We start from the raw sequence: 24,839 nt of genomic DNA on the forward strand, positions 1-24,839 counted from the left end.
GTGCCACCCCGTGCCTTTCATCCCCTTTTTTGATCCCATTCCCGTGTTCCAGGCACGAGGGTCCCGACACCGGAGGGTCCCAACTCGCCCACCCTCGAGAAGCCAGACCGCCCCCCCACGCCCCAACTGCCACCAGATCCAATATTTAAAACTTTTAATATAAAGGTTAAAGTTAATTATTCTCGATCCTGAGAAACATTTCGTCCGTTTACGGAGCTGTCGCTGTAAACAAAGCACCACAGGCACCAAGCCCGCACCCGGGGCCGGGTGGCAGGCGGGAAGGACACAGATGTCCCCAGGATACGGGGACAGCAAGGGTGGCCGGCAGCCACTCGGGACGGGCAGCTCGCCACGCCGCTCTCCTTTGGGAGCGAATTCCCCGCGGTGGGAATTGCCCGGTTCCTGGGGTAGGGGGGGTCCACACACCCCCCCAACCCCCCTGTGCCACCTCCCCCTCCCCTCCGCCCCGGTGCTCACGCTACTCGTTATTAAAAAAAATTAAAATACGGATATCCCAAAGGAAGAAATAGCCCCCGAACCGCCCCGCGCCCCGCCCTCCCCGCGTTGCTCCCTTGACACAAGGTAAACTTAAAAAAGAAGCCACCTGGGCAGCGCCCTTTTGGGGACACCCCCGGGGGTCCCGGCGGGGACTCAGAGGGTGCCGTGGCCGCGGGAGCCCAGGGCGAACCAGCCCATCTTCTCCTGGGCCAGGTCCAGGTCGCGGAGGCGAATTCCCACCTCCCCCAGCAGGATGTTCTCCCAAAATCCTTCCTCGCTCAGCACGCTCAGCCGCAGCTCCCGCTGCTCCAGGTCCCCCCGGGGGATCCCGTCGTACACCAGCTGTGGGACACAAGGGGGACAAACCCTCAGCCACGGCCACCCATGGGGATGCGCCCCAAATCCATCCCGGTCTCTCCTACCATCTCGTTGTAGGTGGGGTTGCAGGTTTTTCGGGCCACTTTGGTTTTCCTCTTGGTGGTTTTTTGGGGGTCGGGCAGCAGGTAGGTCTTGACGTAGGGGTCGGGGTCGTTGCCATCCTGCAGGGGTGGCTGTGGGGCAGAGTGGGGACACGCCGTGAGCGCGGGGAGGGGACAGCCCCCCAGCCCCGCTCCCCTGGGTGCCGTGGTCCTACCAGCCCTCGGATGTGCATCACCATGATGAAGAGCTTGTTGTTCTTGTAGGAGATGGAGAGTTTCACCTCCCCGCCGACCTTGCCCAGGGATCGAGCCCACGTGGCGTCTGGAGAGGGGGACAGGAGGGATGGGACACCCCTGATGTCACCCGCTGCCATCACCCCCCAAAATCACCCCCAAATTCACGCCTTCCCCACCTGCCGGCTTTGGGGTCGGGTTGGTTCCAGCCGCCTTCTCATCTCGGGGCAGGGGGTGGAAGAAGGTGTAGATGAGGTCACACTGCAGGGTCAGGAGGTGACATTATTGCTGACAGCGGTGACAGCATCCCCGCCATTGAAAACCGGGGCACGCGCCGATGCTCCACATGGGGCACACACCGATGCTCTACGAGTTGCATTGTCCCCAAGCATTCCCCACCTCGCTGGTGGCCCTGGCGCTGTCCCCACCTCCCCGCAGCCCCCACCCCGTGTCCCCACCTCTGCCACCTCGGGGGCGGCGTGGATCAGGTGCCAGATGTAGCCGTTGAGCTCCTCCTTGCGCCGCTCGGCCACCGCCTCGCCCCGCGAGCGCCCGATGACGAACCTGCTGGGGAAGCTGCGGAGACGGACACTCAGAAGGGTCCCAGGGGGTTTTGGGGAGCCCCTGGAGGTCCTGAGGGGCTTCAGGGGTACCTGGGCAGCAGCGAGGAAGGGAAGAGGAGGCGCAGTTTGTTGTGCAGCTCCTGGAACTCCTCGAAGGTGCGCTGCACGAAGGTGACCTCGCCCGGGTTGTCCCTCTGCACCTTCACCACGTAGGTCTGTAGAGAGGTGGGGACGTGACGTGGGATGGGGACCTGGGGCGCCCCGAGCCCAGCCTGGGCCCGTCCCCAGCTGTCCCCACTCACGTAGCCCTTGCTGGGGTTGAAGACCCTCTCGTGGCGGCAGAGGAAGACGTCGCGGATCCGGCCGGACGTTTTGAGGGTGTGCGTGCGGGGCGCGAAGGACAGCGTGGGCCGGGCGTCCGAGCCCGTGAACTTCATCTGCGCCAGGTTGTGGATGAAGAAGTTGAGCTTGGTGGCCACGCTGCCCAGGCTGGACTCGATCAACCTGCAACGAGGCCACCGCGTGCTCAGTGCCACCATCCGAGGGACCCTCCCGCCGCTGCTGTGTCACCCACCCGTGTCCCCTACCTGGTGAAGTAGGTGGTGGCATCGGCATCGGAGTCCTGCGGCCTCAGCGCGTCGTAGACGTACTTGAGGTCCTCCAGGTCGGAGAGCTCAGGGATGCCACAGGACAGCATCTGGCAGGGAGGGCAGGGATGAGGACAGTGAGGAGGACAGGGGACAAAGGGACCCCCGTGGCACGCAGAGGGGAATTTTGTGGCCCCTCGGCTCTCACCAGCCCCAGCAGGTTGAGGAAGAGGTGGGTGTGCTTGCGGATCAGGTTGTAGGCCTGGCAGCACAGGTCCACGAAGTCGTGGAAGCGGCTGGAGGGCTTGTCCCCGCCGTTGATGACGTACGCCATGTCCGAGGTGAAGACGAATGGCGCCCGGTCCCTGCGCCGGGGGACAGGAGGGACAAAGTGACCAGGGATGGAGGACGGGATGAGGAGAGGGAGAGGTCACCCACTGCCAGGACATGGAGAGGGAGAGGTCACTGCCCACCAGGACAAGGAGAGAAGGAGGTCACCTCCCACCAGGACAAGGAGAGGGAAAGGTCACTGCCCACCAGGACAAGGAGAGTGTGAGGTCACGTCCCACCAGGACAAGGAGAAGGAGAGGTCACTGTGGCCACCACTGGGATGACAGGGAGAGGTCACCCACCACTGGGACATGAAGAAGGAGAGGTCACCCACCACCAGGACAAGGCCAGGGAGCTTCCCCCTTGGCAGGGATGAGGGCAGAGGCCCCAGGGGCCCCTCTCACCTCTTGATGTTGCCAAACATCTGGGCGTGGCCCAGGAACCTGCCGAAATCGATGTGGAACATGTGGCCTGTGGTCTTGAGCATGATGTTGTCGTTGTGCCTGTCGCAGATGCCCAGCACGTAGGTGGCCACGCAGCAGCCGGCGCAGGAGTAGATGAAGTTTTCCACGGCCTGCAAGGAAGGAGGGAAGGACAAGGAGAAAGGATGGATACGATGGGAAGCAAGGGGCTGGTGGGGACATGAGGAGCAGGGATTCTTCCTCACCTTCTCATACTCGTCCTCCTCAGGGTTGTGTTTCTGCAGCCAGTCCGCCAGCGGCCGGTCCTTGAAGGAGCCGGTCACGCCGTGCTCCACCTGGATTTTCCGCAGGGTCTCGGCGTTGGGGATCATCTCCACCATGCCTGGCAGGTGGGACAGTGGGGTGAGACCCTTCCAACCCCAAGAACCACGATCCCGATCCCCTTTGTCACCAACCCAACCGCTCCCCACCCGTCACCACTGTGTGACAGAGATGGGCTGGTGGGATCAGACCCCAGGATGTCCCGGGCCATCCCCAGCCCCACCCGGAGCCCAGTGACCCCTGGGGACACCCAAACTCTGTCTCACCTCGCCCGCGACCGGTGGAGAAGCAGCGGAAGATGACCATGCGCATGTCCAGCCCCTCCTGCACCCAGATCTTGTTCATGATGCGGATCATCTGCAGTGTCAGCATGTCCTGCCGCAGGTCATCGCCGCACTGCCGGGGCAAGAGCCACCAGAGCCATCAGGGCCAGGGGAGAACCATCAGGGCCAGGAGAGAACCATCAGGGCCAGGGGAGGAGCCACCAGAGCCCTCAGAGCCAGGGGAGAACCATCAGAGCCACCAGAGTCATCACAGCCACTAAAGCCACCATCAGAGGCACCAGAGCCAGGGAGGAGCCACCAGAGCCACCAGAGCCCTCAGAGCCCAGCGCAGGGGGATTCTCGGAGGGCTGTGCCAGGATTTGGGCATTTCCAAAGGCGCCAGGCTCACCTTGAAGATGACGCGGATGTTCTCCCCGAGCGGATCCACGTTCTGGAAGGAGAGCTTCAGCGGGACAGCATTGGAGTTGAAGTAGGAGCAATCCTGCCAAGGGAAGGAGGGAGGGGCGGGCGGTCAGGGCCAGCTGGGAGCGGACAGAGGAGCCCCCCGAGCCCCCCAGGCCTGGCACTCACCCGGGGCACGATGCCCTTGACCAGCAGGCTGGGGCTAAGCGGCAGCCGGCACGAGCCGTGCGCCTTGAAGAACTGCGCCACGTCCTCCAGCCCCTCACGCAGGATGGCCTGCGGGGCGGGAATGGGGTGGGATGGAATGGAATCCATGGGAATGGGATGGGATACACAGGAATGGGGTGGGATCCATGGGATGGGATGGGATGGGATGGGATGGGATGGGATGGGATGGGATAGGATAGGATAGGATAGGATAGGATAGGATAGGATAGGATAGGATAGGATAGGATAGGATAGGATAGGATAGGATGGGATCAGATCCATGGGAATGGGATGGGATGGGGTGGGATGGGCAAGGAACAGGGTGACCATGGGATAGAAATGGGATAGAGAGGGGTGGGCATGGGAAGAGGTTAGCATGGAATATAGCAGGCAAACCCAGGGTGGACATGGGATAGGGCAGGAACATGATGGGACGAGGTGGGCATGGGATAGGATGGCTGAGTGTGGCGCAGGGGGCTGGCACCCAGCACCCCCTGCACCCCTCCCAGCACCCTGGCACCCACCTGGCGGGCGGATGGGGCGGCGTCCCGGACCTGCTGTGCCAGCCTGGCCAGCGTGCTGACCAACAGGCACTGCCGGTCAAACTCCTCGCGCAGCCCCTTCCCGCAGCAGCACAGCAGCGCTGCCAGCAGGTACTGGTACCGGATGCTGAACTGGGAGTCCTTGAGGCCATCCTTCAGCAGCCTGCTGGGGACACGCGTGGTCAGGCCAGCCTCAGGGTGGCCCTCGGCTTGGGGACACGCGGGGTCAGGCCAGCCTCAGGGTGGCCCTCGGCTTGGGGACACACGGGGTCAGGCCAGCTGCAGGGTCCTGCCCAGCTTGGGGACACGCAGGGTCAGGCCAAGCTCAGGGACCCTACCAGACTGCAGACATGTGAGGTCGGGCCAGGCTCAGGGTCCTGCCCAGCTTGGGGACATGTGGGGTCAGGCCAGGCTCAGGGTCCTGCCTGGCTTGGGGACATGGAGGGTCAGGCTAGGCTCAGGGTCCCCTCTGGTTTGGGGACAAGTGGGGTCAGGCCAGCCTCAGGGTGCCCCCGCCACTCCCAGAGCCCCCCAAACCCACCAGAAGAAGTAGTGGGTGATCTTCAGGTCACAAATCGCCCTCTTCATGAGGAAGCGCACCAGGGGGCTGTCCAGGTAGCACTCGTACTTCAGGGCCTGCACAGGGGACAGTGTCACAGGGGCACGGTGGCACCGGTGGGCATCCCATGGCATATCCTGGTGCCACCACGCACCTGGACCAGCTGGGGCAGGTAATCCAGCAGCTCCGTGTCCGAGATGGAGTCGATCCACTGCACGGCCGTCCTCCTCACCTCCTGGTCTGGGAACCTGCAGCCGGGACACGTTCCTTGGGGTGACAGCGCCCTCCTGCCACTGCCACAGGGCGTCCCCGCAGCCCGCGGGTGGCTTACGTGGCGTGCAGCAGCCCCAGGGCATCCTGGTGGCTCATGGAGGTCCACTGGCTGAGCAGGGCATAGATGTCGGGCAGACAGCCCCAGTCCCAGCTGGGGGCACTGGCCAGCAGCATGGGCAGGGCACCGGGGGACGCGTGGCAGTGCCAGCGCTTCTCCCACAGCCGCTGCCGGTCCGTGTCCGTCAGCCTGCGGGGACATGGGGACAGCGTCAGGGAGGGCCTGGCAGGGGTGGCATGGGGTGGGAGGGTGAGGAGGTGGCATCCCTGTGACCCCAGAACATGTGGGATCTCAGGGAGGTGGCATCCCTGTGACCCCAGAACATGTGGGATCTCAGGGAGGTGGCATCCCTGTGACCCCAGAACATGTGGGAGGTTAGGGAGGTGGCATCCCTGTGACCCCAGAACATGTGGGATCTCAGGGAGGTGGCATCCCTGTGACCCCAAAACATGTGGGAGGTTAGGGAGGTGACATCCCTGTGACCCCAGAACATGTGGGATCTCAGGGAGGTGGCATCCCTGTGACCCCAAAACATGTGGGATCTCAGGGAGGTGACATCCCTGTGACCCCAGAACATGTGGGATCTCAGGGAGGTGGCATCCCTGTGACCCCAGAACATGTGGGATCTCAGGGAGGTGGCATCCCTGTGCCCCACTGTGCATGGAGAGAATGGGGCTGGCAGGATGGGGAGGTGGCACCCCTATGCCCTCATCACACATGGGGCTGGCAGGATGGGGTTTGTGTCCCCTCTGCCCCCAGCATTTATTGGAACCCCAAAAAATCCCCCGAGCCCTCCCTGCACAGAGAGGCTGATGGCCAGCAGGACCCTGCTGCGGTACAGCCAGGAGGCCCTGTGCCCAGGGGGGACTGAGCTGTCCCTGCCTGTCCCCCTGCCCAGGGACCCCCGAGCCAGCCCCACTGGCCGAACACCCCCGCTCTTTGCGCAGCTGCTGACACCCGATCCCCCCGGACAGCTCCGGCCGTGCCAGCCTGGCCTGGCACCGGTCAGCTGTCCCTGAGGAGGGGACAACAGGGAGGGCAGGGCACGGGGGAACCACCCAGCTTCAAAATCCCCAGCCCTGGAGCGAGGGACACCCCCTGTGACACCCCCTGCGCGTCAGGCAATGCAGGGCAATGCCAGCCCCGGGTTTATTTACCAATAAAGTGATTTTTTCTGCATGGCCTCCCGCAGCTGGCGCTGGTCCTCCTCCCCCAGGCTGCCGAACTCGTACCTGGGGCTGCCCTCGGCTGCGGGCGGGCTGGTGAACTTCACCTCGAAGGCCGAGCTGGGGAAGTCGATCTGGGGCAGAGGCAGAGGGTGAGGGGACCCCCAGGTGGAGCTTTGCGGGGTTCCCTGTGCCCTTGGAATGCCAGGCCGTACCTGCAGGATGACGCTGTCGGGTTGGTTGAAGTTCGGGGCACTTGACCTGGCCCTGGAGTTGTCCTGAGTGGCCGGCCACAAGCCCAGGAGCTTCCGCCCGCAGGTGAGGACCCTGGGGGTGGACAAAGGGTGGCACTGGGGGGGGCACGAGGGTGACAGCACTGCTGGTGCTGAGCTGAGGCACTGGAGACCCCATGGCACTGGGGACACTGAGGTTTTTGGGACCCCACGGCACTGGAGACCCTCCTGTGCCCCCCAGGGATACCACCCCAGCTCCTCTCCATGCCCAGGGTGCTGGGGACCCCATGGCACTGGGGACACTGAGGTTCTGGGGACACTGAGGTGCTGGAGACCCCATGGCCCTGGGGACCCTCCTGTGCCCCCCAGAGATGCCACCCCAGCTCCTCTCCATGCCCAGGGTGCTGGGGACCCCATGGCACTGGGGACCCCGAGGTGCTGAGGACCCCATGGCCCTGAGGACCCTCCTGTGCCCCCCATGGATGCCACCCCAGCTCCTCTCCATGCCCAGGGTGCTGGGGACCCCATGGCACTGGGGACACTGAGGTTTTTGGGACCCCACGGCACTGGAGACCCTCCTGTGCCCCCCAGGGATACCACCCCAGCTCCTCTCCATGCCCAGGGTGCTGGGGACCCCATGGCACTGGGGACACTGAGGTTCTGGGGACACTGAGGTGCTGGAGACCCCATGGCCCTGGGGACCCTCCTGTGCCCCCCAGGGATGCCACCCCAGCTCCTCTCCATGCCCAGGGTGCTGGGAACCCCATGCCACTGGGGACACTGAGGTTCTGGGGACACTGAGGTGCTGGAGACCCTATGGCCCTGGGGACCCTCCTGTGCCCCCAGGGATGCCCAGTCCAGCCCCTTGTCATGCCCAGGATGCTGAGGACCCCATGGCACTGGGGACCCTGAGGTTTTTGGGACCCCATGCCCCTGGGGACCCTCCTGTGCCCCCCAGGGATGCCGTGCCCAGGGTGCTGGCACACCCCACGTACTGCCTGAAGTTGAAGAGGGGGGTGGTGACCCAGCCCAGCGCCTCGGGGACCCGCCGCTGCTTGTTGGCGTCGGAGGAGCTGCCCGGGGGTGGCACAGGCACGGCGAAGAGGGTGACACTGAGCAGGGTCTCCCGGGGCAACCGGTTCACCTGGACTGGGAAGCAAATCCTGCAGGAGAGAGGCCAGGGATGGGCTCGGGGTGGCAGGGATGGGCTTGGGGTGCCAGGGACCAGCTTGGGGTGCTAGGGATGGGCGCGGGGTGCCAGGGACGGGCTCAGGGTGCAGGGGATTGGCTCGGGGTGCTAGGGACGGGCTTGGGGTGCCAGGGATGGGCTCGGGGTGCCAGGGACGGGCTCAGGGTGCAGGGGATTGACTTGGGGTGCTAGGGATGGGCTTGGGGTGCCAGGGATGGGCTCAGGGTGCCAGAGATGGGCTCTCCCAGTCCCTTCCTTGGGATGCCCCAGGAGAGCCTGGCCCTACAGCACCGGGGTGTCCTTGGAAGCCCCAGGAAGTCCCGGGAAGTGCCAGCCACCCCGCAGGTTTGGGGACAGCCAGCTGGAGCTGTGGCAGCTCCGGGAACCTCTCCGTCCCACGAAGGTGACCGCAGGGACAGGGCCCTCCACGGGGAACCCCGCCGGGCACTGACCTTGCCCCACAACCCGGGGGGGGGGCCGCGTGGGACCCCCGGGGCTGGGATTCCTCTCTGCCGCTCCCAGGGAGCTCAAGGTGGCAGCTACATCCCGCGGGCAGGAAGGGGAAGGATCCCCGGGATCGCTGCGCTCGCCGCCGTCCCGCCGGGCCCCTGTCCTTGGAGGCACCGGCGCCTTCTAAAATTATCCCGTCCCATCCCCTCCTCCCGGGCCGCTGGGGATGCCAGGCGTGGCGAGGGCTCAGCGCGGCCTCCCCGCCTGCTCCTGGCGCTATTTTGGGAGCAGATCCCCTTTCCCGGGGGTTGCTATTTCCGGGCAATGACACAAAAACTTCCAACACCCAAAAAAACAACGGCGCAGAGGAGAGGAGCAGGGGAGGGGAGGATGATGGTGAGGGTGATGAAGGCAGCATGGGTGGGCACCGGGACCCCCGTGGCCACCCCATGGCCTTACTGCTGGTCCCAAATGATGAGGTGGAAGAGGTATTTGTAGACGTGGGCCTTCCTGGTGAGCAGGGGGCTGCACAGCTCCTTCCCACCATGGCTGAGGGAGCACGAGAGGTAGAAATCTTCATAACTGCGGGAAAAACACCAAATGAGCCGGGAGGGGCCACCTGAGCCCCTAAATCCTGTTCTGAGCATAGGAAAAGTTGGGATGGGGCCTAACCAGGGTCACCAACACCCCTACATCCTTCCCCAAGGATGGGAAAGGGGGCAGGGGCTTTACCTGGGCCACCAGAACCCCTAAATCCTGCCCCGAGGATGGGAAAGGGGTGGGGCTTTACCCGGATCACCAGAGCCCCTAAATCCTTCCCCAAGGATGGGAAAATCTGGATCACCAGAGGCCCTAAATCCTTCCCCAATGATGGGAAAACCTGGATCATCAGAACCCCTAAATCCTTCCCCGAGGATGGGAAAGGGGTGGACCTTTACCAGGGTCACCAGAACCCCTAAATCCTTCCCCAAGGATGGGAAAACCTGGATCCCCAGAACCCCAAAATCTTTCCCCGAGGATGGGAAAGGGGGCAGGGGGCTTTATCCGGATCACCAGAGCCCCTAAATCCTTCCCCGAGGATGGGAAAGGGGTGGAGCTTTACCAGGGTCACCAGAACCCCTAAATCCTTCCCGGAGGATGGGAAACGGGGACAGAACGGGGACAGAACGGGGACATTCCCCACCCCCCGATGTCCCCAGCACCATATGGCACGGCGCATTCCGGCACACGGGGGGGCCCTGCCATGTGGCAGGTGCCGAGCGACAATCCGGGCAGGGCTGCGACAATCCGGGCAGGGCTGCGGGGCGCGGGGGTCAGGGGCTGGCGGCATTTCCCAGGCTCGCCGCTTTGTTCGGAGCCACTCACCAAGGGGAATACATTAAGGACAAGGACAAAGCCGAGGGGTCCCCGGCGGGGCGGCTCTGCCGGCGCCGCTGTCGCCACCCCCCGGTCCCCTCCTGGTCCCCTCCCGGTCCCCCCCGCGCCGGGCACGGGCACCGAGGAGCGGAACAAAGGGGCCACGCCGCTGGCGCGGGGCGCGGGGCCATCTGTCACCTCCCCCGGGTGGCGCGGTGGCCTCGGGATGAGCCAGCCCGGCCCGAGCTGCGGCGACATCCCGCCCTGCCTGGCAGTGCCAGCGATCCCGGGAACAGGCTGGGATTTTGGGGTGTCCCAGTGCCAGCATTCCCAGGAATGTGCTGGGATTTTGGGGTGTCCCAGTGCCAGCATTCCCAGGAATGTGCTGGGATTTTGGGGTGTCCCAGTGTCAGCATTCCGAGGAATGTGCTGGGATTTTGGGATGTCCCAGTACCAGCATTGCAAGGAATGTGCTGGGATTTTGGGATGTCCCAGTGCCAGCATTCCAAGGAATGGGCTGGGATTTTGGAGTGTCCCAGTGCCAGCACTCCCAGGAACATGATGGAATTTTGGGGTGTCCAGCATTCACAGGAACATTATAGGATTTTGGGGTGTCTCAGACACTCAGTAGGATTTTGGGGAGTCCCAGTGCCAACATTCCCAGGAATGGCCTGGGATTTTGGGGTGTACTAGTGCCAGTGATCCCAGGAACATGCTGGGATTTTGGGGTGTCCAGCATTCCCAGGAACACTGTGGGATTTTGGGGTGTCCCAGTGCCAGCACTCCTAGGAATGTGCTGGGATTTTGGGGCATTCCAGTGCCAACATTCCCAGGAACACGCTGGGATTTTGGGGTGTCCAGCCTTCGCGGTCCCAGGCGGAACTTTGGGGCATCCCAGGAGCTGGAATTGACAATTCCTCCCTGCTCAGGATATTCCACGATTCCCAACCATTCCCTACCATACCCTCAACTCCAAATATTCCAATTTTCCCACCACTCCCTCCCTGCAACCCCAACCTGGGACACTCAGGGCGTCTCACCCCTTATTCCCAGCATTCCTGGGAATGCCTGGGATACAAACGGCACCTTGAAGGTGGGGGACTTAGGTGCCTTAGGCTGAAAGATTTAGCTGGGGGGGGTGTGTTCTATTAATCTGTCACAGGTGGGCAGTTCTCCTCTGCTCATCGGGCAGTTCTCTTTGTCTCTTCCACAATCAATCCTCCAGGAGATCTCTTCTGTTCATGGGCCATTAATTATTAATTATTTTCTGCTCATGGGCCACTGAGTGTCCCTGTATCGCTGAGAAAATTCCATCATCCCATGGGGACATGCTCCAGGGGGAGGAGCCAAGCATTCCTACCTGGATACAATCTGACATTTTGGGACACCACAGCAGCCTTTGCCCTCTGCATTCCCAGAGGAGCAGCTTTCTTCCCCACTGCATTCGCAGAGGAGCAGCTTTCTTCCCCACTGCATTCCCAGAGGAAGCCCAGGCCCATCCACACCAGCCCTGGAGCTTCAGAGGAAAACTCCACCCTTCTCCAGGATCCCTGCTCCAGCAGAGCCACAGCTGGCACTGCAGGAGGGCTGAGCCACCATGGGATGGGACTGCTGCCACCACCCTGACCCACAGGCTGCCAGGGCATTTCTGACTCTGTCAGTGGTTTGGTTTTGGGTTTTTTTTTGTACTATTGCATTTGTATTTTTGAATTTCCTAATAATTTTCCTAACTGTTATTCCTACTCCCATATCTTTACCCGAGAGCCCCTTAACTTCAAAATTATAACTAGCAGGAGGGAGGGGGTTTACATTTCCCATTTCAGGGGGGGCTCCTGCCTTCCTCGGCAGCCACCTGGCTGTTCAAACAGACACACCAGGTGAGCACCCTACCTGGCGGCCCAGGTGATGGGGATGCGGTGGGTGGCGTAGACGGTGAAGGCCAGGGGGCAGGTGAGCAGCCGCGCCTCCTGTGCCACGCCCAGCTCGCGGCTCCCGGGCGCGGCCGTCTGGAAATCGGCATTGAAGGTGCTGCAGTAGAGCTCCACCAGGTTGAGGATGGCGGCCGTGAGGCTCTCCACGATCCGCTCTGCGGGAGACACGGATGGGGATCCATCAGTCCCTCAGGGATCCGTCAGTCCCTCGGGGATCCGTCAATCCCTCAGGGATCTCTCAGTCCCTCAGGGATCTGTCAGTCCCTCAGGGAAGCATGGATTGGGATCCGTCAGTCCCTTGGGGATCCGTCAGTCCCTCAGGGATCCATCAATCCCTCAGGGAAACACAGATGGGGATCTGTCAGTCCCTCAGGGAAACAAGGGAAGGGATCCATCAATCCCTTAGGAATCCATTAAATCCTCAGGAATCCATCAATCCCTCAGGGAAACATGGACAGGGATCCATCAATCCTTCAGGGATTCATCAATCCTTCACAGATCCATCAATCCCTTAGGAATCCATAAATCCCTCAAGGATCCATCAGTTTCCCTCAGGGAAACACGGACAGGGATCCATCGATCCCTCATGGACCCATCAATACATCAGGGATCCATCAATCCCTCAGGAAAACATGGATGGGGATCCATCAATCCCTCTGAGATCCCTCAATCCCTCTGAGATCCATCAATCCCTCAGGGATCCATCCCTCAAATCTGGATTTTGGACCCCTGCGCTGCTTCCCCCCCACTCAGGGATGAATAAATGACAGGGGAATTCCAAACTTCCCATAGGGAGTAAGGGGAATTCCAAATCTTCCATTTGGAGCTCACAAGGAGCAACAACACCCCCAAAAATCCTCCTTTTTTTTTTTTTTTTTTTTTTTTTTTCTTTTTTAACCAGACCGGTTTCCAACCCGTTTGTTTGCCTCAAGATCTGAAGGGGGAGGAGGGGTTTGAAGATGAAAAGCACCATGAACTTGAGCCCAGAAAGGGGAGCAGGAGAAGAGAAATACCTCGATTTTCCCTCTTGGCCAGAACATTTGGATCCTGTGGACGGAAAGAAAAAAAAAAAAAAACACCACACAAAAAAATTAAGAAACCACAGAAAAAAATAGAGAGACCACCCCCAAAAAAAAAAGAGAAACCACCAAAAAAAGAAAGAAACCACCAAAAAAGAGAGAAAGAAACCACCAAAAAAAAAAGAGAGAAACCACAAAAAAAAAAAAAAAAAAAAGAAAAAAAAAAAAAAAAAAAGAAACCACAAGAAACCCCTGAGCACTGCCAAGGCAGATTTTACGTAACCACCCCAGGCTGCCAGACCCAGGCTGCTCCCGGCTATTCAGGGATTTTCCACGTGGTGGAAAGGAGGGAAATGAGCCAGAAGTGACAATTTTTGTTCCCCTCCCACTGCTGGCTGAGTTCCTCCTGTGCTGGATTGCAAGATAAGTGTGTGTTCTATTTGCCATCTGTCACAGGTGGGCAGTTCTCCTCTGCTCATTGGGCAGTTCTCTTTGTCTCTTCCACAATCAATCCTCCAGGAGATCTCTTCTGTTCATGGGCCATTAATTATTAATTATTTTCTGCTCATGGGCCACTGAGTGTCCCTGTATCGCTGAGAAAATTCCATCATCCCATGGGGACATGCTCCAGGGGGAGGAGCCAAGCATTCCTACCTGGATACAATCTGACATTTTGGGACACCACAGCAGCCTTTGCCCACTGCATTCCTGGAGGAGCAGCTTTCTTCCCCACTGCATTCCCAGAGGAAGCCCAGGCCCATCCACACCAGCCCTGGAGCTTCAGAGGAAAACTCCACCCTTCTCCAGGATCCCTGCTCCAGCAGAGCCACAGCTGGCACTGCAGGAGGGCTGAGCCACCATGGGATGGGACTGCTGCCACCTCCCTGACCCACAGCAGGTCAGGGCATTTCTGACTCTATCAGTGGTTTGGTTTTGGGGTTTTTTTTTGTACTATTGCATTTGCATTTTTGAATTTCCTAATAATTTTCCTAACTGTTATTCCTACTCCCATATCTTTACCCGAGAGCCCCTTAACTTCAAAATTATAACTATCAGGAGGGAGTGGGTTTACATTTCCCATTTCAGGGGGGGCTCCTGCCTTCCTCGGCAGCCACCTGGCTGCTCAGACCGACACACCCCGGTGGCCCAGGCTCACCTTCTGGATCTTGGGCTGCATGCGGGATGGGCAGGGCGGCATCTGGTTGAGGGCAGCAGTGATCTCCTGCGACTCCACGGCCGCCAGAGCGTTGCAGATGGCCATGACCGACTGGATCACCCGCTCGGCCTTCAGCGGGAAATCGCCCTGAGGGGGACAGCAATGTTTTGTCTCCTCGAGCCAGGTCTCATAAGCTCTCATAGACAAACATCATACCCTTGATAGCTCAGCTACCTCAGGTGGCGTAAAAGTAGCAGGATGGCTCCTGTGACAGTGTTGGAAACAAAAAAGTTTTAATAAAAGGCAAAAATAACAAAGCTCTTTACAGAGAAAAACCGAACCAGGGCAAGAGGTTCTTGCTCCTGTTAAAACACTTCACAAACGCAATTTACTTCTTTTGTTCTCTTCTTTTTCTAGGGAATTGCTTAGGTGGAACATTTTGGCTTCTGTCCTTAAGTTTGAAGTGAAGTCTCCAAGGTCCTATGAGGTGTCTTTTAACCAAATTGAGGAGAGAAACTTCTGGGCTTTTTCCTTTTTAAGGAGACAAAGGGGAACTTGTTTTCTCTGTCAACAGGGGGCACATTCCTACAGGACAGGGCATGGGGTGGGAGCTGGGCTTAGGGGGCAAAGCAAGGTGTGCCTGGGCATGTGAGTTCTGTTCAGCTGTTAGAGGTGGGGCAGTTTCTTTATCTCTTTATTTCTTTATCTCTTGTATTTATGTTATATTATAGTATATTATAGTATATTTATAGCATATTTATTTTTATAATTATGATTATATTTTATCTCTTAATATCTTATTTATATTATATCACATAATACAATATTATATTATATTATATTATATTATATTATATTATTATAATTATATTTATATTTTATCTCTTTATTTATATTATGTTATGCTATGTTATGTTATTATTCTATTATGTTAATATTTATCTTGTATCTCTTTATCTCTTCCATCCTCCCTCCAGGAGATCTCTTCTGTTCATGGGCCATTAATTATTAATTATCTTCTGTTCATGGCCAGTGAGTGTCCCTGCATGGCTGATAAAATTCCATCATCCCATCAGGAGATGCTCCGCCCAGGGGGAGGAGCCAAGCATTCCTACCTGGATACAATCTGAGATTTTGGGACACCACAGCAGCCTTTGCCCACTGCATTCCCAGAGGATCAAAACCCCCCAAATCCCCCCAAAACCAGCACTGGCCTCACCTCGGCCGCCAGGAACGCGTCCACCTCGTTGTGGAAGGTGTCGAAGAGGAGACTCAGAGCCTGCCTGGGGGACAGGGGACAGTGCTCAGCTCCGGCCAGGGGGACATGGGGACACGTGGGGACAGTTCCCCTGGGTGGGCACATGGGGACAGTGCCACTGTGTGTCCTCCATCTGGTGGGAATTGGGGACAGTGCCACCGTGTCCACCTGTGTGTGGACTGGGGACAGTGCCACTGTGTTCTGCCCTGGGTGGGGACTGGGGACAGTGCCACTGTGTGTCCCCCATCTGGTGGGAACTGGGGACAGTGCCACCGTGTTCTGCCCTGTGTGGGGATTGGGGACAGTGCCACCGTGTCCCCAGCCCTACCTGCTGATGGTCTGTTTGATGGGTCGCTCCTGCAGGTGGATGTGGTGGTTGAGGGTGGACGGGCTCTGGTCATCGCTGGCCTGGGGACACAGAGAGGCTGAGTGGGGCCACAGGGAGGTGACACCGACCCTTCGGTGTGAGACCGAGTCCTCAATGTCCCAGGGTGGTGACACCAACCCTGCAGTGTCCCAAGGAGGTGACAACAAACCCCTGGTGTCCCAGGGAGGTGACACCGACCCCTTGCTGTCCCAGGGAGCTGACACCAACCCCACAGTGTCCCAGGGAGGTGACACCGACCCCACAGTGTCACAGGGAGGTGACACCGCCCCCCGGTGTCCCAGGGAGGTGACACCCACCGTGCGGGCCAGGTCACTGCGCACGCCCCTCCTCCTGAGCAGCTGCAGCCGGATGTCGATGTCAAATTTCCTGCAGTGCTGGATGTGCTCGTGGCTGCCCAGCGCGTGTTTGCTGTGGGGACAGGGCCACAGGCTCACCCCACACCCCAAAATCCCACCTGGCTGCCCCAAAATCCTGCCTGGGGTGCCCCAAAATCCCACCTGGAGTGCCCAAAAATCCTGCCTGGAGTGCCCCAAAATCCTGCCTGGCTGCCCCAAAATCCCGCCTGGCTGCCCCAAAATCCCACCTGGCTGCCCCAAAATCCCCTGGCCAGGCAGCCTTGGCTGGGGTTCCCAGTGATGCCGGGCTTCCTGCAGGGCTGGGTGAACTCCTGCCTGCCAAAAAGTGTGGGGAGAGCTCCACAGGCTCACCCCACACCCCAAAAGCCCACCTGGGTGCCCCAAAATCCTACCTAGGTGCCCCAAAATCCCACTTGGAGTGCCCCATCCCGATATCCCCCAGCCAGGTGGCCTTGGCTGGGAGTCAGGGTGGCCGCCCTGCCCGCACAGGGACCTTTGTGGCACCAGGAAATGCAGAGAATGAGGAATTGTTCTCCCTCCTTCCCCTCCAGAGCCGGGCCCCGCCTGCCAGGACCTGCCCAGGGATCCGTGGGAAGCAGAGCACGGATCTGAGAGTGGGGTTGGGGTGGAATTCTGGAGCTGGGAATGACAGGAGAACCCTGGAGCTGGAAATGACAGGGGGAACCATATATCTGGGAATGACAGGGGGAATTCTGGAGCAGGAATGACAGAGGGAATTCTGAATCTGGGAATGACAGGGAGAATTCTGGAGCAGGGAGTGACAGAAGAACCCTGGAGCTGGGAATGACAGGGGGAACCATGGATCTGGGAATGACAGGGGGAATTCTGGAGCAGGGAGTGACAGGAGGAATTCTGGAGCAGGGAGTGACAGGGGGATTTATCCAGGGCTGGGATTTATCCAGGCTCCACTCCCTGACACGGCTTTTACGGAATTCTCCTCTAAAAAGCATTTTTGGCAGCTCCCAGCTTCCCAGCTGCTTTTCCAAGGGTTTGGGGGTCAGCCTGACCAGGATTGACATTCCCAAGACATTCCCAACACGCTGCTTTTGGCAGGAGCAGCTCCAGAGGCAGGAAAAGGAGCAGAGAAGCTCTTGCTGTGCTTGCCGGGATCAACCCTGGGCATTCATCACACCCTGGAGCTCCTGCCATGGATTTTCTCTGTTTTTTCCCTGATTTTCCCCTGTTTTCCCTGGGGATTTCCCTGTTTTTCCCATTTTATTCCATTTCCCCCTGGTTTTAATCTGTTTTTTCTCTTTATCCTGTTTTTTCTTTGATTTTTCCTGGTTTTCTCCTGTTTTTTAACTGTTTCCCCCCCATTTTTTCTGTTTTTTCCCTGGTTTTCTCCTGGTTATATTTCCCTGCTTTTTCCCCATGGTGCACTGTTTTTGATGCATCTCCCCCCATTTTTTCCCTGTTTTTCACTTGTTTTTCCTTGTTTTTTCCTTGTTTTCCCCCTGTTTTTTCCCCCATTTCCCCCCACTTCCCCCATGGTTTTCCCCCCTGCTTTTTCCTGTTTTTCTTTTTCTCCATTTTCCCCTGGTTTTCCTGTTTTTTCCTTGATTTTCCATTTTTTCCTCGTTTTTCCCCATTTTCCCCATTTCCCCCCCATTCCCTTCTGTTTTTTCCTGTTTTTCCCCCTTTTTCCCCCCCATGGCCACTCACTTCTGCAGGAATTCCTCCAGGCCGCAGATTTTGAGCAGGAAATCCTCGACGTCCACGGCGTGCAGCTCGTCGTGGGTGTAGCACAGGGCCTGGTAGATGAGCAGGTCCACGGTGGAGGAGCCTGGGGGGGCAAGGGATGGTCCCTGAATCCTCGGGAATGGTGGGGATGGGGGGACTGGGGGAATGGTGGGATTGAGGGAATGGTGGGGATGGAGAAGATGGTGGGGATGAGGGAATGGTGGGGATGGTGGGGATGGTGGGATTCAGGGAATGGTGGGAATGGGGGGAATGGGAGATTGGTGGGGATGGGGGATTGGTGGGAATGAGGGGATTTTGGGCATGGAGGGATTCAGGGAATGGTGGGAATGGGGGGAATGGGAGATTGGTGGGGATGGGGGATTGGTGGGAATGAGGGGATTTTGGGGATGGTAGGAATGAGGGGATTGGTGGGAATGGTGGGATTGGTGGGGATGGTGGGAATGGGGGATTGGTGGAATGGTAGGAATGGTGGGTTTGGTGGAGATGGTGGGATTGGGGGAATGGTGGAATGGTGGGAACAGTGGGGATGGTGGGATTGGGGGAATAGTGGGGATGTGGGAATGGTGGGAAAGAGGGGATTTTGGGGATGGTAGGAATGAGGGGATTGGTCAGAATGGTGGAATGGTGGGGATGGTGGGATTGGGGGAATGGTGGGAATGTTGGGGATGGATGGTGGGGATGGTGGGAATGGGGGAATGTTGGGAATGGCAGGAACAGCAGGAATATCGGAATTCCAGCTTCTCGCAGCCCGGGCGGCTCTCACCGTCGCAGGTGAAGGTCAGCGGCTCCCTCAGGCCGTCACAAAGCACCGTCACCTTCAGGCTGACGCCGTGGCCTGGCTGCTCCGGGCTCAGGTTCACCGCGTTCCACACCAGGCCTGACCCGGAATAGTCCCTGGCGCCGGAGCTGGAGCGCAGCCTGCGGGAGCAGCAATGGCTCAGGGCTCCTGCTGGGCCTGGGGGTGTCCCCCGCCCCAAAAATCACCTGGGTGGCCTCAAATCCCCTTTGGCATCCCAAGGGCTCAGCACCCCTGGGAACAGCCCTGTTGGTGGCCCTGAATCCCCTTTTGTGGCCCTGAAACCCCTCTGGGTGGCTCTGAAGCCCCTCATGGTGGCCCTGAAGCACTCTTGATGGCCATGAAGCCTCTCTTGGTGGCCCTGAATCCCCTTTTGTGGCCATGAAACCCCTCTTGGTGGCCCTGAAGCCCCTCAGGGTGGCCCTGAAACCCTCTGGATGGCCCTGAATCCCCTCTTGGTGGCCCTGAATCCCCTCTTGGTGGCCACAAAACCCCTCTTGGTGGTCCTGAAGCCCCTCTGGGTGGCCCAGCAGCCCCATTTGGTGGCCCTGAATCCCCTTGGGGTGGCCTTGAAGCCCCTTTGGGTTGCTTTGGGGATGTTTTGGGTACTCACACATCCAGCATGTGACAGAACGCAGCCACCTCCTCGTCCCGCTCCTCAGACACCTCGAAGAGCTCGTAGCCGTTGGCCAAGGAGTGGGGCCGGGGAGCCACCTGTGGGGCAGGGCACGAGCCCCTCAGCTGGGGGCCCACACCCCCATGGGGACCCCCAGAACCCTCTGCGCTACGCCAGGGCCACCATGGTGGGGACAGAGGTGGCCCTGCAGCGGTGTGGGGGCCCTGGGCCAGCACAGGGGGGGTTTGGTTTGCCCACAGCTGGAAGACCCTCAGAGCCCCCCAAAAGTGGCCATTCCCAGGGATGTCCCACAGGGAGGGGCAGCGGGATGGGCAGGGACTGTCCCCAGGCCGCGGGGGTGCTGCAGGGGACACTGCCCGCTGCTGTCCTCGCCAGGGCAGGTGGCACCGCCGTGATGGGTCTGACTCACAGACCCTTCAGTTTTGGGGTTTTGGGCAGGTCTGGCTCAGTTTTGGGGTTTTGGGCCGGTCTGGCTCATGGGACCCTTCAGTTTTGGGATTTTGGACACATCTGACTCACAGACCCTTCAGTTTTGGGATTTTGGACACATCTGACTCACAGACCCTTCAGTTTTGGGGTTTTGGACACATCTGGCTCAGTTTTTGGGGCTCTGGGCAGGGGCTGTCTCATGGGACATCTCCATGCTTGGATGTCTCTTCCCACATCCCACACAACGTTCCAAGGAGCCACAAGGATGGGACCAGAAGAACTCAACCAGAAGGACACCCAGCTCTGGGACATCCCAGCTCTGAATTCCCAGCTCCATCCCACCCCAACTCCAATTCCCACACTGGGAATCCCCCCACCGGCTCCACGGAGATCCTGCGGTTCCTGTTGGCTGCCAGGTTCTTCCTGCCGCCCGCGCGAGCTCCGTAAGTGCGCGGGGGCACCTGAGGGGGCATGGTCTTGCTCCGTGCCACCGGCTTCCCGCTGGATTCCTTCTCCAGGATGCTCCTGCCTTCCTTCCAGCCCCGGGAACCCGGCAGCGCCTCAGACTCGTAGGTGGACTTGAGGTTGAGGCAGGTGATGGCGTCCACGCCGTAGGGATCCTCCTGGGAGATGCGGCGCCCCAGAAGCTTGTCCTGAGCCACCGAGAACACGTTGATGTCCCTGGGCTGGCCCTGGCTCTTGGGGGACAGTGGGGACGCCTTCCCCGAGCGCTGGCCACCCTCGGGACAGCCCCACAGCGGGTGCCGGGGGGGCAGCGGGGGCGGCGAGAGCTTTTTGGGGGAACCGCCACCGTCATGGGGCTCGGAGCCGTTGAGGGGCTCCCCGAGGAAATCCCGCTGCGAGCCCTCGAAGATGAGCAGGTAATCCCCGCTCAGGGGGCCCTTCCAGGGCTGTGGCTCCGGCGGGGCCGGGCCGGGCCCGGGCGGCGCTCGGGGACCCTCGGGGACGTTGGGGACGGCGTAGCTGAGCGCGGGGTCGGAGCCGGAGAGCCCCCGCGCTGCTTTGATGCCGTTCCTGTCCACGGGGTCGTCCCAGGAGATGAGGGAACGCTCCTGGAGCTGCTCCTTCCTGGCCCGGCTCTCCTCCTTGTCCTGGCGGAGCCGGGATAAGGCGTCGTATTCCATCTGCAGCGCCTCGGCCAGCGCCAGCTCCTTGCGGCTCAGCCCCACCGACTCCAGCGCCGGCCACTGCTCGCCGCGGCCGCGGCGGCCCGACATCCTGCCGGCACGGGACGGGAGCGGGGTCAGGAGAACGGCATCCTGCTGCTCCGGCCTCCTGGAACCGGGAGGGGAGAGGGGTTAACGGGTGGCGGCTGTGGATGGCGGGAATGGGGAAAGGTGAGGTGGGTGCCCATGGATGCTGGGAATGGGGAAAGGTGTGGGATTAATGGATGGCAGCCATGGATGTTGTGAATGGGGAAAGGTGAGGGATTGATGGATGGGTGCCCATGGATGCTGGGAATGGGGAAAGGTGTGGGATTGATGCTGGGAATGGGTAAAGGTGTGGGGTTAATGGATGGCAGCCATGGATCCTTGGAATAGGGAAAGGTGAGGGAATAATGCTGGGAATGGGGAAAGGTGTGGGATTGATGCTGGGAATGCTTCCCTCCCGGGAAGGATTTATTCCCAATATCCCATCCAAACCAACATGGGGAATCCTGGAATGAGTAGAGTTGGAATTCCCAGGGAATCCGTGGCTGCCCCTGGATCCCTGGGAGTCCCCAGGGCTGGATGGGCTCTGGGCTCTGGAGCACCCTGGGATCACAGGAGGTGTCCGTGCCCAGGGCAGGGCTGGGAATGGGATGATCCTTGAGATCTTCCAACCCAACCCATTCCAGGATTCCATAACAAATCCCAATTTCAGGACTCCTGACTTATTCCCAGCCTGCAAATTCCCACAGAATCCGTGGCTGCCCCATCCCTGGCAGTGTCCCAGGCTGGGTTTGTTGGGGTTTGGAGCACCTTGGGATGATGGATGGAATATCCCAAGGTTTTTTCCCACCCATTTGGAATCTCCTGGATAAGGAAGGCCGGGCTGGCTCAGCCCTTCCTGTGTGCCTGGAAAAAGGGAAACGAGCAGGGGCCCAGCAGGGCCAGGGGGTAAAAATAAAAATTTGGCTGCAGCTGCTGCTGCTTCCACTTCCCCCGGAGCCCACGGACGCCAGGCAGGGAAGGGACTGAGCTGGAATCCCAATTTTTTTCCCCCAAAGGACAAAATCAGCCCCAGATTTGGGGAGGGCAGCGGGATCAGCACCTGCAGCTGGGGCTGTGCCACCCCAAAGGCCACGAGGCTGACCCAGCACCATGATTTTATAAAAATTTCAGTGATTTGAGAAAAAAAAATCAGCCCCCGTCAGCAAATCCAGGGATTTTTAAGGCAGAATGGGAAAGAAGAGATGGGAAAGGAAGGGATGAGGGTGCTGAGGGGGCAGCTCCCAGCTCTAATTTCAGGAGAAGGAACCGGGAATGGCCTGGAAAAGCCAGGACATTTCTGGATCTCACGGATATTCCCCAGCCCCCAGCCAGGCACTGCTCAGCTCTAAAAACCACCAGCAGGGACCTCAAGGTTTTAGGGTTCTGGGCAGGTCTGGCTCATGAGACCCCCAGTTTTTGAGATTTTGGACAGGTCTGGCTCATGGAGCCTCCAGTTTTTGGGGTTTTGGACAGGTTTGGCACATGGGATCTTGAGTTGTTGGGATTTTTGATGGGTTTGGCTCATGGGACTTCCCATTTTTGGGGTTTTATGTGGGTTTGGCTCATGGGACCTCACATTTTTGGGGTTTTAGGTGGGTTTGGCTCATGGAATCTCCTGTTTTTGGGGTTCAGGTAAGGTCTGGCTCCAGTGCCACCCCCCCGGCCCTCCTCAGCCCCACACAGGGCTCTGTTGATGTCCCAGTTTAGGGTAAAAAGAGGCCACTCTCCATTCCCAGTAACGACAAATATTTTACTGGGACCCCTGGCCATCACCATGCCCATTTTGGGGAAAGCAGGAAAATCCTAAATCCCAAAACACCAGATCCAGGAGAGGCCTGGGACCCCCTCCAGCCCCACAAGTAGCCCCCACACCCCACCCCAATGACCAGTGGCCACCTCCTTCCAGCCCAGGGTGTCCCCAGGCCGCTCCTGGGGGATTTTTGTGCCCCTCCAAGGGGCCCCCCTGAGCCCGAGCTCTGCAGGACCAGATGGTTCCTAATGAGCTCCACAATTCCCACAGGATTTGTCCCTTTCCAGGTCCCTCTCAGCCCCCCAGCACCAGCTCATCCAGGGATTTTGGTGCTTTCCAGCTGGAAAAAGTGGCTCCAGGGGGGGGGCTGAGAGGTTGGGAATGTTCCCTCCCCTGGCATTTCGGGCTCTGCTGCTGGCAGCTGTGGCTTTTTCCTGGAAAAGCAGAAATCCCAAAAGCTGGAAGCCGAACAGAGGAAAATCTGCTTTTAACCCAAAAGCAACAAACTCCCGGCTGAATTTTGCGGCTGACGAAGCCACAGCTCCGTGCTGCTCTCCAAGACAAACATCTGCACCCCGCTGGAGCTCCGGCCGCGTGTGGGGCTGGAATTGCCACGGGAATGGGGTGGGAATGGGATGGGAATGGGCCGGGAATGGGGTTTGACCCCACAGAGCTGGGGGAAAGCCCTGCGGAGGGGTCTTGCTGCCACCAGGGGATGTCGCTTGAGCTGGGGATGCCGTGAGCAGGTGGCTCAGCCCCTTCCCTTCCCAGGAGGAGCAAAAAAATCCCATGGAAAAGCCCCAAAATCGCCCTCCAAGTGCTGGTCCAGGAGCAGGAAGTGATGCTCGGTCAGAGCCTCCTGCTCCAGGGCTTTAATGGGAATTTAATGGGAATTTAATGGGAATTTAAATGGGGCCATCGTTAAAGGGGGCTCTGGAGCCACCCTGTGCCCACCCTGATCCCGGGAAAGCGGGCAGGATCCCATGGGATCCCATGGCAGATCCCTGGCTCCCCATGCCCAGGGATGGGGTCCCAGGGGCTCCTGAAGCACCCCCATCCCTCCCTTCCCCCTTCCAGGATCCCACGTGTGGGACAGGGGGATGACCCACCCCCCTTTAAAGAGACCCCTACTCCTGGCCCCATGGGACCCCACAGTGTCCCCACGGTGTCCCCAGGCAGCTCCAGAGCCCGCCCCGACCCCGGAGCCACCTCCTGTCCCTGTCCCCGTGTCACACCCACGCCCGGACATTCGGAATCTCCCCGGGGCCAGGGTTATGGGGGGCAGGGCCACCCCCAGGGGACACTGGAGGTGGCGCCGCGCTGTCCCCGATGCCACCACCCGTGTCCTATGCAAATCTCGGCTTCCTCCTGCCACCCACCCGGGGACAGGAGGGGCAGCGGGGACAGGAGGGGCTGGAGCCCTAAAAACACCCCAAAAACACCCCAAAACACCTCAAAAACTCCCCCAAAACGCCGCAAAAACACTAAAAAATATGCCCTAAAAACACCCCAAACCCACCCCAAAGATGCCACATAAACGCCCCCAAAACACCTCAAAACCACCCCAAATCCACCCCAAAATGCCACAAAAACACTCAAAAAATGCCCCAAAACCGCCCTGAAACCATCCTAAAACCACCCCACAACCACCCAAAGAACGCCTTCAAAATCACCCCTAAAACGCCTTAAAACCACCAAAAATCACCCTAAAACCGCCCCCAAACCACCCCAAATCCACCCCAAAACACCCTAAAAACACCTCCAAAATCACCCCCAAAACGCCTCAAAACCACCAAACATCACCCAAAAACCACCCCAAAACCTCCCCAAAACTGCCCCAAATCCACCCCCAAAACGCCTCAAAAATCACCCCCAAAATGCCTCAAAAACACCCAAAACCACCCCAAAGCCGCCCCCGGGAGCTGATCCATGCGGGCCCCAGCTCGGGAAGCAGCAGCAGGATTTGGGATCAGGTTGGGATCGAGCTGCCCATCCCTCACCCGGCGCTCCAGGGCGGCCCCGGGGGATGGATCCCGCTGCTGTATCCATGGAAAACGCTCCAAGCCCTTCCCTGTTGCCATGGGGCGCCT

At 59.4% G+C, this 24,839-nt stretch overlaps 1 protein-coding gene across 1 annotated transcript; it reads right to left on the reverse strand.

The window, feature by feature from the left end:
• Positions 1 to 137: 137 nt before the first annotated feature.
• Positions 138 to 21,072, reverse strand: PIK3C2B (phosphatidylinositol-4-phosphate 3-kinase catalytic subunit type 2 beta). Its single transcript, XM_068173371.1, has 32 exons — positions 20,163 to 21,072; positions 19,333 to 19,433; positions 18,687 to 18,841; positions 17,885 to 18,005; positions 16,142 to 16,253; positions 15,786 to 15,865; positions 15,419 to 15,482; positions 14,200 to 14,346; positions 13,038 to 13,071; positions 11,984 to 12,179; positions 9,197 to 9,319; positions 8,094 to 8,261; positions 7,081 to 7,192; positions 6,857 to 6,999; positions 5,700 to 5,888; positions 5,523 to 5,616; positions 5,351 to 5,445; positions 4,792 to 4,972; positions 4,229 to 4,336; positions 4,047 to 4,139; positions 3,641 to 3,770; positions 3,299 to 3,435; positions 3,036 to 3,205; positions 2,510 to 2,666; positions 2,302 to 2,411; positions 2,017 to 2,218; positions 1,805 to 1,929; positions 1,610 to 1,727; positions 1,331 to 1,412; positions 1,133 to 1,239; positions 921 to 1,049; positions 138 to 840 (listed from the first exon to the last, which is right to left on the reverse strand). The coding sequence occupies exons 1-32, from the start codon at positions 21,021 to 21,023 to the stop codon at positions 652 to 654; spliced, it is 4,833 nt and encodes a 1,610-aa protein (XP_068029472.1). The 5' UTR covers positions 21,024 to 21,072; the 3' UTR covers positions 138 to 651.
• Between the last annotated feature and the right edge of the window lie 3,767 nt (positions 21,073 to 24,839).

This window comes from Anomalospiza imberbis, chromosome 26 (assembly GCF_031753505.1).
Source record: "Anomalospiza imberbis isolate Cuckoo-Finch-1a 21T00152 chromosome 26, ASM3175350v1, whole genome shotgun sequence".
NCBI classification, from domain to species: Eukaryota; Metazoa; Chordata; class Aves; order Passeriformes; family Viduidae; genus Anomalospiza; species Anomalospiza imberbis.